The sequence below is a fragment of the Diadema setosum genome, chromosome 6, assembly GCF_964275005.1.
Source record: "Diadema setosum chromosome 6, eeDiaSeto1, whole genome shotgun sequence".
Classification (NCBI taxonomy): Eukaryota; Metazoa; Echinodermata; class Echinoidea; order Diadematoida; family Diadematidae; genus Diadema; species Diadema setosum.
Genome location: NC_092690.1, coordinates 13,202,060 through 13,217,539, shown reverse-complemented (window position 1 = coordinate 13,217,539; position 15,480 = coordinate 13,202,060). Strand labels below are relative to the sequence as shown.

The window sequence follows — 15,480 nt, the reverse complement described above, 5'->3', positions numbered from 1 at the left end:
AAACATAAAGCTACAGATTATCTCATCATTAATTCACCACATTGTTATACTCCCTTAATAGAAGTAATCCCTTTCCCCATCCAATATTAAACTTAAGTTTGTAATTAGCAAACTCTACAGCCCTAAGATTAACTACATGATAAACCCAAGACACCATTACAGTTCATCAACTTCAAAACAATGTTAGTCACAGCTAGGGTCAAGGGTTAGAAAAGAGGAAAAAAGAAGGGAGGGGATATATATCTACATTTTTTGTCTTTCCCAATTTATAGTTCCTAGGCCATAGGTTTTCTGACAATATTCACAGTGATGAGTGAACACAGTTGATGCATGAAATCCAGGCATTCTATTATCTCTGGCCGACGATCCATTCGAATGGTGGTCCAGGACCATATTAACATGAAAATTTCGGCCACAGTGAATTTCACGGCTTACAGCGACCAACACAACACAAGAGAATGCTTGCAGCCATGGCTGGCTGTGGCTAAACGCTCCTCACTATGAGTGGCCATTCTCATGAGTTGTGAACGTTGCAGGCTATTAGCACAGTCCAGAGCCCTTAATCCTTCAGCCCAAGGAACACTCCCCCCCCCCCCCCCCCCCCCCCCGGCTGCCCCTCTTGAAAATTAGTGAACCACCTTTACTTGTATGTGTTCCTGTGTGCAGGGTGTGGGTGTGTGAAAATGTGTGTGTTTCACTGCCTGCTTTACATCATTCCTGCATCACGCAACACTGTACTTTTAACCTCCAAAAAATCATGAAAATTTTCGTTTCTCTCTGCATGTACCGTTTGACACTGCGAGAAAGCTTTTGGCGAGATGTGGGAAAAACTATTTTCTGAATCATTCACTAACAAATCATACCAAGTCCAGAGTATAAATTGGCCGTCATCATTCACAATACAGTTTACACAGTAGTACTGATATACTTTACATTATTCTCTAAACCGTCACTGGAATGTTATCATGATAAGAGAGCAAAGAGAAAAAAAAAGAAGATAAAAAACAACAAACGTACAGAAAGAAAAATCAGGAAAACAAAGTGCAGAATGATATGAATGATATGAATGATATTGCCTGGAACATATGTCATCAGTGCACATGACACAGTGTGGGTGCCTATTGTCTACTGCAGGTAATCCATATATTATAGAAATATTACGCAGGGAAACACATCAGGAAGTTCAGTTTGTTCTTGCAATGCATATCAACAGCTGAACCCGACACAAGTTACTTTGCACACTCAGGCATCACAGTCTGCTAACCTTTCACCTATCCAGAGCTTTTGGTGGGGCAGTGCATATTTATCATGTTCCATTCAGAGAGCATTGGTGAATATTCATTATCCTCTCTTGTGGAAATCATTCAACTGAAAGACAAACTGTCTACTGCCAAGCAAAAATTCCTACAATGGTTTTGTGTACTTCTATATCTTACAGTGAGTAATGCATGGCACAAGATAATACAGTGCACTTACCATTAGCATTCAAATTTGCTTGTAGCTGCTCCTGTCCTCCTATGGTATCAGTGAAAACAAGCCAAAGCTTCACTTACACATAGCATGCCCTTCTGGCATGCAAAAACAGTAATTACAAGAACTAAAAGAGCATGAAGCACGCAAAATATACCTCGCACCAAGCTTGGTGTTAAGAAAAATATGGAAGAAAATACTGCGAAACACAAATGATCCATGGGGAAAACACGGTCTCCACATGGCCTCTTATCAATGGCCCATTGCACAATTCAGAGAAAAAGAAAGTGAGCAGAAAGGAGGGGTAAGTCATATAGGGTAGCAATATAGGGGGAAGGGGGAGGAGGAGGCATTCCCCCACCAACACCAAAGGCTAGACATGGGACTACACAAAGAATATAGATGAATTTGCTATATATATACTTGTATTCTACTGGCTCTACATGATGTCTAAAATTCTTCTAGATTCCTGAAGCCTTGCTGCATTACGTCGTACAGTTCTGCAAAGTCCTGCTTGATCTTGGCTTCACCGTCTTTCACAGGGTCCTGCAAGGAACACGCACCAAAATATAATATTTTCTACTATTGTCTAAACATCATTGTCATTATACATTGACTCATATTGTTATTATTGCCACAACGACAATGGTTCATCCACTTTCGGCATGTGGCTTTCCGTCCCCCAAACCTGCATTAGAGAAGAATTTGCGATATCCCTGTATATTCGTATTTTTTTTTATTTTCCTTTTCTCTTTGTTTCGGTCATTTGTTGTACCCGTGCTCCTCATCTCAATCTTGAACTCGATTTTAACTGGGACCTACGCTCAACAAGCTCACTTTTAAGTAGTTCCTTCATATTTCTTTAGCATTCATTCAAAAGAAACATTTTTCCACCAAATGATACAAATATCAGCACAAGTGTTCATAAATTTTCTATGGTTTTTGTTGAATTCAAGTATCTGATCATACATCTGTTTGTTCATGCTTTCTGCATGCATGGCTCCTTCTGATATAAAGATACAATGTGTAGGTCAGGAACAAATACCAGGGCCCTTTTTCATAAAGCCTCCTTCTCCTCCTCCTCCCTCCTCTTCTCCTTCTTCTTCTTCTTCTTCTTCTTCTTCTTCTTCTTCTTCTTCTTCTTCTTCTTCTTCTTCTTCTTCTTCTTCTTCTTCTTCTTCTTCTTCTTCTTCTTCTTCTTCTTCTTCTTCTTCTTCTTCTTCTTCTTCTTCTTCTTCTCCTTCTCCTTCTTCTTCTTCTTCTTCTTCTCCTTCTCCTTCTCCTTCTCCTTCTTCTTCTTCTTCTTCTCCTTCTTCTCCTTCTCCTTCTTCTTCTCCTTCTTCTTCTCCTTCTTCTTCTTCTTCTCCTTCTCCTTCTTCTTCTTCTCCTTCTCCTTCTTCTTCTTCTTCTTCTCCTTCTCCTTCTTCTTCTCCTTCTCCTTCTTCTTCTTCTTCTTCTCCTTCTTCTCCTTCTCCTTCTCCTTCTTCTTCTTCTCCTTCTTCTTCTCCTTCTTCTTCTCCTTCTTCTTCTTATCATTATTATTATTATTATTATTATTATTATTATTATTAATGATATCTTTATTCAACAAATCATTGATTGCAGCCAGAGGCTGAATTACAAATGATTTCACAAAAATGAAAAATATACATACACAGTAGGCCTATTACATAAATATAAAGATGTAAAATTACAAAATCAAAATAACACACATGCTCATACAAGACAAGAACAATAAAAAAAATAAAAAACCCTCAGGCACTGCATACATAAGAAAATAATATGGCAAGTCCAGTGGGTTTCCTATTCATAGCTAATTTCAATAGCTTAAGTTGAAATTTGCAGATGATAATGATTATTCTTACATGTTTTTAGTTGGAAGTGTATTTTTGCCCCTTCATATTCCAGTTTTTCATAAAGTCATGCATATCTTTACGAACAGCTCTATAAAACAGGGCCCAGGTACTATCAGACCATATCTGTCAACCATGTGGTGAATGTTGAATCTCTAAAGACTGAACAGGACCAACTAGACTAGCATGAGTTAAAGAAATATGGTAATAAAAAAAAAACCAAAAAACATCTGCAGACCTTGCACACAAGAACTCACAAATATTGGTGAAGGTACAATGTATGAACGAAAGAGTGCAATGAGAGTCTTTTGCTTCTTTCTGCCTTATTATTCTTCTGGTCAAGTAATCATACCTGCTACATTTACAAAGGATGTCATTCTTACGTACTCGGTGCATATTTACAGAATGGTAGGGTATTGTACACGCTATATATTCTGTGAGGCTTTTGGTTCAGTATAATACTGTAAAACGCGGAATGTTCGCGTGCATTTTAATTTCGCGAATTTCGCGAGCGCCAAGATTCGCGAAAACTAAAATGCACGCGAAAGTTCTTGTCTACACTATATACATTGAATGCCAGTGGCAGTTGCCGAAAATTTCATGCCGCAAAAAGGGCCGTCGGCTCCAATTCGCGAAAAATTCATGCCGCGAATATATCATGTTTTACAGTATGAAATTTGGGTGCTATTTGTGAATTTCATAACACACAAAATTACTATCTCTGATCTCAGCATGAATGCAACAAACATTACAATACATTTCTCTATTCAAAATGAATTGTGCTCCAAAATCGCAAATCCAACCACTCGCAAAATTGTCGGGTGGTCACGATTCATGAAAACTTGAACTTGCTGAATATATGGCGTATATGTTAGCAGGGACCACGGATGATACTGAGGTTTGTTGAAGATATCGAAAATAAAAATTTTCAGGTGACTTTGATAAATGGAAAAAGCGAAATGTGTATAGACTTGAGGAAAAAAAAAATTGAATCAGATTTAAATCTACAGAATATCACGCCTGAGGGACTGACCTTGAATTTCATTGAGGAGAGTTTGTACATGATGTCACCCATGCCTTCCCTGATGAGTGCCCACGTGATCTTGTTCTCGCTCTGAGCCGTGCTTTCAACAGCGTGTCTGGCCATGTCGTAGAACGCCACAATGTTGGCCAGCATGCCCACCGTCTTGTAGAACGGGCAGTACCTGAAGTGGACATCAGAGTGTCCCACAAAAAAAAAAGGAAAAGAAAATCAAGACAAAGTGGTCAATTTTTTCCCTTGCAGTGCTGTATTATTTTTGTCCTCTTTCCTATTCATCCATACTTCACTTTGGCTGCCATGGTTAAATCAATCCATGGCCTCAAGGATAAGTTTCCAAAACGCACATGTTGCTACACATTACAAAGCACACAAAAGCTGTATAACTACATATTGTACAGTGAAACCCCGTTATAACGAGGTCCGTGGGACCGACATTATTACCTCGTTATAACCGTACGCATCAAAAACAAAGAAAAACATTAGCACGACGTCATACCCGTCAACAGAACTTAAGAACATCCTTTGCGTAGTTATTACACAATTATGGATCGTTATTATTGAGACAATAAAGGGAAATTATTTGTAAATTGATACATAATAAAAGATGGAAAAAAGTAGGGGTTGGAATGCTCTAATTCTTTATTTTTGTTCCAAAAATCTCTTCGCATAATAGTTGCACATTATGTTCTTGAGAAGTAGGCCTACTCGGCAGGATCATATTCGTGATTCTGTCTACATCTATCTCTTCCTCTTGTATCAAACCATTCTAAAAGAACGTTTTTTCACCTGTGAAATACAGTGTACAGTGTAAAATGACAATGAACAAAATCAGACTGTATAAAATGCGTTTGTTAAGTTTTTCTAAACACCAGCGCAAATAGAGTAACATACATGCGTTGTTTATCGTAACTTGTGAGGTATGTTACGCTGTTGGTGCCCAGTGGGAATGCCATGATTTCATGAATCATTTCGGCTGTAATCCTATACAATGTATGATCGTTGCACCCGAAGGGATTAAAAAATGTGTTCTTTATCTTCATCTGAAAATCTCTTTGCGTTCTGTACACCTGTTCTTGAAAAATGTGCGACAGTGTTGAATTTGGAAGGTTGTGATCCTTTTTACACAAATCTGTACCTCATAGACCATTATGAAAGGAAGAAAAATCTTCATTGTGAAATGCAGTGTTAAATGATAATGAACAAACCCAGATCTATTCAAACTGTTAAATGCGTTTGTTTCTTTTTCTGAACACAAACTCAATTAAGTAGATGAACATGCGCTATTCACCCGGCGGGATCGTGATGATTTCATTAATTATTTCGGCTTTAATCATACACACTCATATTTATCGTCGCTGGGGTGACAAGACCTTGTATCTGCAATTTTGGTGAAAATGACTTTTTTGGATTAATGGTCAAATAATGGATTAAGTGATGTCCTGTCCAAATCCCAACTGTCTTACTCCAAAAATGAAGCCACCATGGCATGTCAAAGGAAAGGCTACCCCATTCGCCACAGTGCTTTGTCCGCCATGTTTTTTGGCTCTTCTGAACATTTGACATTTTGTAGACACGAGGTCTTGTCGCCCCAGCGACGTTATATTATTATTTGTTACATGGTAATGAACAATCCCAGATCTATTCAGACTGTTAAATGCATTTGTTTCTTCTTCTAAACGCCGACTCAAGTAGATTAACATGCGTTATTCAGCTATTCTTACGCTACCGTCACCCGGGGGGATCGCTACGATTTCATTAATTATTTTGGCTTTAATCATATACACTCATAGTTTACTAGCCAGCAAAATAACTGGAAGTCGGAACTAAAAATGAAAGGATATAATGATGAGTTACACACGCATTGCAATAGTATTGTTCATTTTCGCCACGAGTGTCGCTACATGAAAAGTTTTTGAATGCGTTATTTTTTTTCTCTCGTTGCGCTGTGGTCTGACCTAAAATCATAACATGCACGTGTATCTCGCGAAAAACAAAATCGAATGATTTTATTCAATAACTTAGTAGGAACATCGAAAGGTATTTCTGTGTCTTATCGCGTGGTTTAGAAGAAAACATGTACTCTGCAAAACGGGAAAGAGACATGGATAGCGTGAATTTGGTTATCAATGTTTCGCTTGTCGCGTGTTTCAAAGCGGTAAGTCAAGAAATGGACCCTCGCGAAAAAGAAAATGGAATGATTATGATTATGTTATGTGGTTTAGAAGAAACATGCAAGGAACGGTCCTCGGTTATTCGTCACTGACAATGGGCGGTAAAGAAGGATAACGGCGGGACTGAAGCATGTTCGTTTCCGAGTCTTCCCGCTTCAGATAGTACATGTAGAGATCGAGACAGGATGGGCACTTGCATGCCTGTGCAGTGTGTTCCTGCGTTCTACACAGACTATGTAAAACAGGGATAGCGTGAATTCGCCTCTCAATGTTTCGTTGGTCGCGTGTTTGAAAGCGGCCGGTCAAGAAATGGAACCTCGTTGTATCCGATCAAATTGCTTATGTTTTTCTTTATCATGATGCACAGAAAATGTCCTTGTTGTAACCGGAATCTCGTTACAACCGAACTAGTTGTAACCAATTCGTTCTGCCATAGGTTTACACATGAAGGAAAACGGAACCGACGCAATCACCTCGTTATAAGCGGTTCCTCGTTATAACAGGGTTTCACTGTACAAAAAGTTGTAATGTGTGAATACAGATGTGGGATGAAACTCCAGCTGTACCAGACCTATGCATTTCCTCATTACTTTGCTATCATCATTTGTATTAACCGTTAGAATATGATGAAATTGGGGCTTGAATGCCTCTTATTATGATGAAGGCTCTGAAAGTCTTTGCCTCAGGTGATGGCATTGGATGTCATAGAAATGCAAAAGCTCCCCAATTTGCTGGTATTTTTGACATCTGAAGGAGTCCAAGGTGACATGAACAGATTTGTCATAGAGAGATTTCAACCTGCATAACATACACACCCCCCCCCCCCCCCCTCCATCCCACCATTATGAGTACTGAGCCTTTACCATTTTGCATTTGGTCAAAATAGCTGGAGACACACCACTGGCTCCTCATACCAAAACTTTGAACTAGTACACTGCAGACAGTGTACATGTTCCTTTTTTTTGGGGGGGGGGGGGGGGGGGGTAGGGTGTTTTTTTTTCCCCCCTCTTAGAGTTAATTCTAATTTGTGGGATAAACACACAGTTCTGCAAATTGGAAATATGATGAATGGTGGATCTAGCTGACCAAACAGCGGGCATTCACTGCCCCCAGTCTGTCAAAGAGGGCGCTGCTCTCTCTCTCTCTCTCACCTGTCGTAGGGGGAGTACCCGTTCTGCTGCAAGAAATCGTCCTTCAGCAGCTTGGCGATCTCCAGCGTGATCTTGTCGGACTCGGCGAGGGAGCCCTTTCCGACCAGCTGGACAATCTCCGACAGGTCCTCTTCTTCCTGAAGGATCTCCCTCACCTAGGAGAGAAGGAAAAGATGTTACTGTATACACCATATATTTAGCCAGTCTGTTTTTGTTTTTGTTTTTGTTTTTTTGAAATGGGACTTCCAGACAATTTTGCTAGTGGTTGAATTTGGGATTATGGATTACAACAATGAATGGAGAATGGTATGCTCACATGTTGGACCCCGTTTACAGTGCGAGGCTCGGCCGCGGCCGAGCCCACCTTCATTTCAGTGTAAACACGCAAAAGGCCAAATTGGCCACGCTCTGGAGGTGGTCTCGGCCACGGCCGAACCGCGACCGAGCCCAGCCTTTTCTCAGTGTAAACGCAAACTGGGCCAAATGTGCGGCCAATTTTAGTCTGGCTTCCAAACCCTCTGCCTGTACTATTTCGCTATTCAGGATATTAACCTCCTCAGCGTTGAAAACTAGTATAGTTTAAGGTGGTTTTGTCCTGCAAAGGATTTTTTTCCTTCAGCAAAGTCCTTTGCCCGAACGGCGACTTCATCGCCACGGAATTCAGTTGGCAAAGGGTCTGAAAACCAGACAATACCAAATTGCGTTTGTTTACAAGCAGAGCGCCACTACGACAAAATATTGAAAGGTTTGAAATAAAAGCGCGGCCGAGCCCGGCAGTGTAAACGGACAAAATTGCGGGGCTCGGCCCCGCAATTGAGGCTGGGCTCGGCCGCAGCTTGGCCCAGCCCCGCACTGTAAACGGGGTCTAACATGAGCATAGCACCTGACTTGCGAAATTCACGAAAATGAAGACCTTGCAATATATGCGCCGTATACCATAGTCCACCAGGATCGGCAGCTTTCACTCTCCGTATCAACAACTATCCCGCCATTTGTAAATAACAAGAAATCATGGCTTCATATTCAGCGCTATGCTTCATTCCCAAAAAGATAGGACAATCCTTTTTTGCTACATGTGCTTTAACTGTCCTAGTACTTGTCACAAGTCTACAGCATGAAAATGAAAGGATTCACATATTGTGAGAGTGGGGTCAAGGGAAAATTTTAATGAACAGCCCTCAAACAAACACAAGGAAAGAAAAAACAAACAAACATAAAAGGGCACTACCTGCACTTCTTGATGTAACAAGGCACTGTGTAGCTGTGACTTGACCCCCCCCCCCCCCATAAAATTATAAAGAATAGTACCATAATAAAAGTCAAAGCTTACATCGGATTTGAGCTTCGACTGGCATCAAATTTTCCAAGAAAAGGATTATGATGGCAGAAAAGGAATTAGAGTGCCTTGTAGTAAGCTTATCAACAGACAAGCATGCATAATATAGCATACAAATTGTATATAGCATGTATGAATACTGATGACACAATATCTGCTTCTGCGACAATTGCTCCGGTCTTATTTTCTCCAAGCACTTAGGGTTAGGCTAAGGTTTGTGGGTAGGTTTTATGATTGGCTTAGCTTGCAGTTATTTCATGGGAGCAAATGTCATAGAACCATAAGGGGTATCAAAAGTTTATTTGATGAAAATCGGTTTTGAAATGGCTGAGATATCCAAAAACAAGGTGAAACAAAGAGATCCTAATAAAAGGCGTGGCCTGTTGTCTTTCATTATTATCACTTTTTTGAATATCTCGGCCATTTGAAAACCAATTTTCATAAAATAAACGTTTAATCCTTCTTAATAATTATATGCTCTTTCATATTTTGAAGAGGTTTCTCATTATCTCACTTAAGAATGTTCAAAACATGAATCCCCACCTCAACCAATACTGTACAGTCCCTTTAAAGGCAATGAAATATTCTTCGTAACAGCCCAGTTCCAACCAGCTGAGTATCTTTTCAACAGGTTTATCCCTTACAATAGGTTGTTCTCCAATTGGCACCCCCACTGGCATTCTTTCTTTGCTGACTGGCTGAGATGTCTAGAAACTAACTGCCAATGGATAGAGATTACCCAATCCCCTTCATCCCCATTATGTCACCACGGCCTTTTTGATGGTCTGGAGCACATTGTTACACCTCAGTGGGCTGACTAACTTACAATAGGGTCAAGTGTAAAGGATGTTTCTCAAAGCCCATGAAATCAGGGGCGGATCCAGGAATTCTGTATAGGGTGGAGGCACAAGGCAATGTGACAGGCAAAGAAAAAGAAACTAGAAATGTCGCTACGGCGACTGGTATGCCTCCGCCATAATGCATGGGTCTCCTAATAGGTCTATAGTACAATGTCTTGACAATGTGTGATGACAGTTTCACACAATTGGCAAAATATTAAAATGACAAGTTTGCCACAAATGTGCTGAATGTTCACTTTCCTAGAACTAGGTTCAATTGGATGAATGATTAAAACGTCAGAGTGCAGGTATTTGGGGAACTGATGATTTTTACTTGACTGTGGAAGATAAAGGGGCAAAAGTGTGTGAAGTGGGTAGCGACCTTTTAGGTGCCTACCCACTAAGGTTAACTAGCCAAGCTTTTCCATGAGCAATCAGTAATCCATCAAAACTTGACCTAGTTGTAAAGTCAACAAGCCAACTAAGGTGTAGCAGTATGCCAGTTGGCAAAGAGTCCCATCACAAATAATACTGCAACATCGTATTCACCATTTATTTTGCAAGGCTTTTATTCTTGCGAATTTCGAAAGTCGGGTGAAATTCAAGAATCTAAAAACACGCAAAAAATATTAACTCCAATTCCAAAATGAAAAAGACAATCACACATGTATACATTTTTCCATTTATTACTGTACTCCAAGATTGTGAATTTAACCACTCCCGAAATTCTCAGGAAGCCCTGATTCCCGAAAAGTACCTGGGTAAGACTCGCTAGATAAAAAGCGTGTACAGCTTATTTTCATATTTATGAACATAATTTTGCACATTCAGGTGATGTTTCACCTCACTTGAAGTTTGTAATTTCTTTATTTGTGTATACCTGAGTATTGTTCCAATTGTATGTTTGTTTGTTCTTTTTTTCCCCAGAGAAACATAAATTGAAATTGAAAAGATGGCCTCTAATGAAACTCTCCAACAAAGTCTTTTGAGAGCACATGGCTCTAAAGAAGAGTCAGTCAGTAAGTGGACAAATAGAACAGTACAGTTGCAGGTGAAAACTATATGCACCCTCTTAACCCAATGCGAATAGCTGATTTTGCTACAACACGCATTTCCCATAGACGCATGCCTGAGTATTCTCAGGACTTGTCTTCAACTGGTTAAGGAGTACATCATCCTAGCAGAATTGTGCAATACCAATGTCATATTACCACATGTTTCCCTACTACAATCCAATTGTAAGAGTGCTGGATTTATGTGTTGGTAGCGTGGTGTGCACTCTCAACTATAGTATACGATGTCAAGCCACAGTCAAACATTAGTTAATGCAGGAGACAAAGTGGTGGTTCCAAGACATACAATTTACTTTATTAGATATAATGATCAGGAATTCCAGAATGGTGCATAACACTGGCGAGGGAATATTGTTGGTAGTATATAAAGAATACTGTTCCACTCCTTCTTGGCACATGACCGAACAGAGTCGGGGCCGGAGTAAGATTGATTCCTCAACTCCAGAAGCAGCAGATATATAGGGACATGGATAGAAGTTAAGAGATTAGTAGGAGAGGGTCTCTGATGTGGGGATTATAGGTTCATTGGACAGTACTGTGTAAGGGACTGGCGGTGGGAATTGTAAACACAGTTAGTCTGAAACTTAAACTTGATTGAGGACAAAGGGAAGGATTAACTATTGAGTAGAGATTAACCAAGGTAATAACAAAGATGGTTGGGTTCTGAAATGGAAGTTTCATTGGAGGTTTGATGGTCTTGTTAATAAAAGGATATGAGACTATAAAGCTGGGAAGTGTACATAGGGTTTTGGATTGGACTGGTCGTATATTTAGACAGTATGATTAGGGCAGGAAATGGGGATAAATTCTTAACTTGGTCAATCAAGAGACACTTATAAATTACATGAGGTTTGTTCTGTTTAAGGTATAAACTCCCTATTCTCCATCTTACACAATTAATGACTGGGACACACCTGCCTTACCTCCAATAGGAAGAGAGATGACCATCACTACAAGGTGGACACACTAACTCTCATCTTTTATAGCCTACATAAATATATCACACATGGATAAATAGTGCAGGTACTACCCTTTCCTACTGCATGGAGCTGTAATGTAATACTCGGAACACACTGCCATACAGTACATCATTTGGTGTAAGCTACTTCTTTAGCCTGTACATATCAAGCTTGTCCATGGTTTAGCCCTTTAGCATCTTAACCCTATTTCAACTGGGCTATTTGAGACCAAGTTTTTACTAAGGGGGGGGGGGGGTCAATTTGATCCCCTTTCAGATCTCGGCCGCCGATTGCGCGATCGCCGCAAAATTTTGCCTGAAGATAGAGCTAGATGTCAACTACAAGATTACATGGTCATACACAAGAAAAATATTGGTTTTCTATTTTTAGTAAATTAATCATGCAAATTTATGCATGAAATCATATTTTCACCTTCAACTCCATTAACAAGACTGAAGGATTGCTAAATTTTTGTGTCAGAGTTCCTCAAGACACATCCAACAATTTTCTTGTAAAATGATAGCATAATCATAAATTAAAATCTTTGCGCGTCTTAAATTTGTTAACAAATTTAATTTGTAGAGGGAGACAAATTGAAGAAACTGACACCTGAAGGTATGCTGTTGTTTCTTTTTTTTTTAAATCAATGAGAGAAGTATCTATGATGTAATGATTATTCGTGCAATCTCTATAAATGGTGCATGCCACCACATCCACCTGACAGCAACGCAGCATTCTTTAAAGCCCAGTATTTGGCAATGATTATCAAAACAGTTTGCTGCTGATTGAGGGGCCATTCTGGTCAACTGATCTTTCATTCTTTGTTGGAACAAGAAACCATGAAATGTTACATAGGGTAAGTTTTGCATTGGGTGATATAAAGTTTGGTGCTTCATGCTGGTGTTAGTGCTATTTCCATAGTGTTATTTCCACACTAGCACTGACCATAATCCTGAAACTGAAATAAGTCTCTACTAGCAGGTTGACCTCAAAGGCGTGACTTAGTTCTCGTAGCTAGTGTTGGGCCCAGTGTTGAACGTCACCTGCTGAACCAATGTCCACTATTGATGTTGGTGATTTACATGCTCTTTCCCATGGGAAAGAGCATGTAAATCACCAACAGCACCAGCCTCTATGAATAATCAAGTTTGTAACTTCAAATTCGGTGTAGGTGTTAGTTTTGCTATGTGTGAGACCAACATCATGCATATGGATGTAAATTCTATGTGTATATCTTATGCCAATTTAAAGCTTTATCATGAGATAACAAGGAAAAGTAGAAATTACGCGGTGTGTAATATATGTCCCCGCCGGAAGTAGCATTTTGTAACAAAATGTGCAATATAGGTAAAAAATCCAGGTCAAAGGACAAAAAAATCAAAGGTCAAAAATTCTGTGTAGAAGTTTTGAAGCCCTCACCTAGTGCCATCACATAAAGCAAATGGAATCGAAATTGGGTTAGAAATGGCGAAGGAGTAGCATTTTGTAGCAAAATGTACAATATAGGTCAAAAATCAAGGTCAAAGGTCAAAGAAGTCAAAGGTCAAAATTCTGTGTAGAAGTTTTGAAGCCCTCAACTAGTGCCATCAGATAAAGCAAACGGAATCGAAATCGGGTTAGAAATGGCGAAGGAGTAGCATTTTGTAGCAAAATGTACAATATAGGTCAAAGGTCAAGGTCAAAGGTCACAACTGAAATTCTGTGTAGAAGTTTTAAAGCTCCCATGTAGTGCTATCATATAAAGCAAACAGAATCAAAATTGGCTCATAAATGACAGAGAAGTAGCAAATTGAACATTTTGATCACACACGGACGCACACACGGACGGACGCACGGACGCACGCACGGACGGCACGGACACACACACGTACGGAGCCCGTTTCATAGTCCCCTGCTCGAACTCGTTCGGCGGGGACAAAAAAGGGAAGGAATACAGATGTCTATCATACTGTCCCACTCAGACAATAGAAGGCAGCAAACAGGTGAAACAATTATCACGAACACAATCTTTAGTCTATCCACACCCAATGGATTTACCTAAAACAGGAGGATATGCCTGCCCAGGTATTTAGCTGTAGCTTGCCATGTTTCTTCAAGAGCATTCAGCTAATTATTTAAACTTTACCTAATTATAAATTAGCAAGCCAACTCAGGTGTAACACTGTGCCTCGAGACCAAGAGGTTAGACACAGTGACACAATTGAGATTAAGGGGATTAGGTAATCTTTATTCATTGGCAATCAGTTTCCAGATTAACTGTGCCAAACAAGGAAGAAAGCTTTTCAAGTGACCACTAACTAATTTTCTTCTTCGTAAGGGACAATGTGCCTGGTTTGCAGACTATTGCTAGTCAGCTGGGTTGAACCACATAGGGTCAGCATCATTTGCCTGTTTTTCTTGTGTGAGTAGGGAGGTGAACCAGTTCACTGGGTTAGCACTCTGCTCTTCTTGAAGGAAGGCGTTTGCATGGTGGTGTACACAGCAGAGACTCCAGAGTCCTTCTCCTAGCTCTTCTACCCCTCTCCGATTCACAGTCCTTTTCAGGACTACACACAATCCAGAAAGAATACTCTCACTCAATTTCTTGCCTCTTATCCTACCTTCTCATTCCTCCTGCCATTCTAACAGTCCTTTTAAGGACTCACACATGGTGAACCAAAAACCGAGCATATGCACTCTGCTCTTTGGTATAAATGAATGCAGTGGGGTCTTTTACATTCATATTAAGTTGTGAATAACTCACACCTACACCTGCATTTAAAGGGACTGTACAGTACTGGGGATTCATGTTTTGAACATTCCTAAGTGAGATAATGAAAAGCCTCTTATGAAATATGAAAGAGCATGCAATTCTAAGAAGGATTCAACGTTTATTTGATAAAAATTGGTTTTCAAATGGCTGAGATATCAAAAAAAGTGCTAATAATAAAAGGCGACATGCCACAACTTTATTAGGATCTCTTTGTTTCACCTTATTTTTCGATATCTCAGCCATTTCAAAACCAATTTTCATCGAATAAACTTTTGATACCCCTTAGAACTGCATGCTCTTTGACATCTCATAGAGTGGTTTCTGAATATCTTGCAAAACGTTACAAGCTAAATCCTCACCTTGACCAGAACTGTACACACCCTTTAATGTCCTATAGAATGGACAAGTGAACAAAGCACAACAAAAGGTCTAATAGCCCATTTATACTCAGCAAAAAGGGGGTTCTGAAGCAGCCTACAGCAGTCTTGAGCAACAGACATAAGGTGATCAGATCAGGTCCGATAAGGTCAGGTTCTGAAACCACCTACAGGGGCTGGTTTCAGAGCATGCTACAGCAGCCTCTGTTGCAGTATAAACACTAGGGGGTTCGAGAAGCCGCTTTTTAGTCAACCCGGAAGTTATCACTGAGGGTCATTGCCTGCTTACACAAACAACCCAGCTGTCGCGACCAATCCCTGCTGATAAAACCCTTGCAATTAGCACACTTCTGTGAAAAAGCCTGGGCCATGTACAGAGGGGAGGAGCCTGTTGGACCGGTTGGGCCTGTTGGGCCTGCCAGGCCTGCTAGGGCCTGTTTTTTGTGAGCAGTATAAA

General features: G+C 40.1%; 1 protein-coding gene across 1 annotated transcript in view; it reads right to left on the bottom strand.

Annotated features, from left to right (window-relative positions):
- Positions 1-606: 606 nt before the first annotated feature.
- The window catches only part of LOC140229966 (V-type proton ATPase catalytic subunit A), a 33,623-nt gene continuing 18,749 nt past the window's right edge, over positions 607-15,480 (bottom strand). The window contains exons 12-14 of the mRNA XM_072310165.1: positions 7,688-7,842; positions 4,357-4,528; positions 607-2,016 (exon numbers count right to left, since the gene is read on the bottom strand). Coding sequence (XP_072166266.1) covers positions 1,921-2,016; positions 4,357-4,528; positions 7,688-7,842 — 423 coding nt within the window. The 3' untranslated portion in view covers positions 607-1,920. The remainder of the gene's footprint in view (positions 2,017-4,356; positions 4,529-7,687; positions 7,843-15,480) is intronic.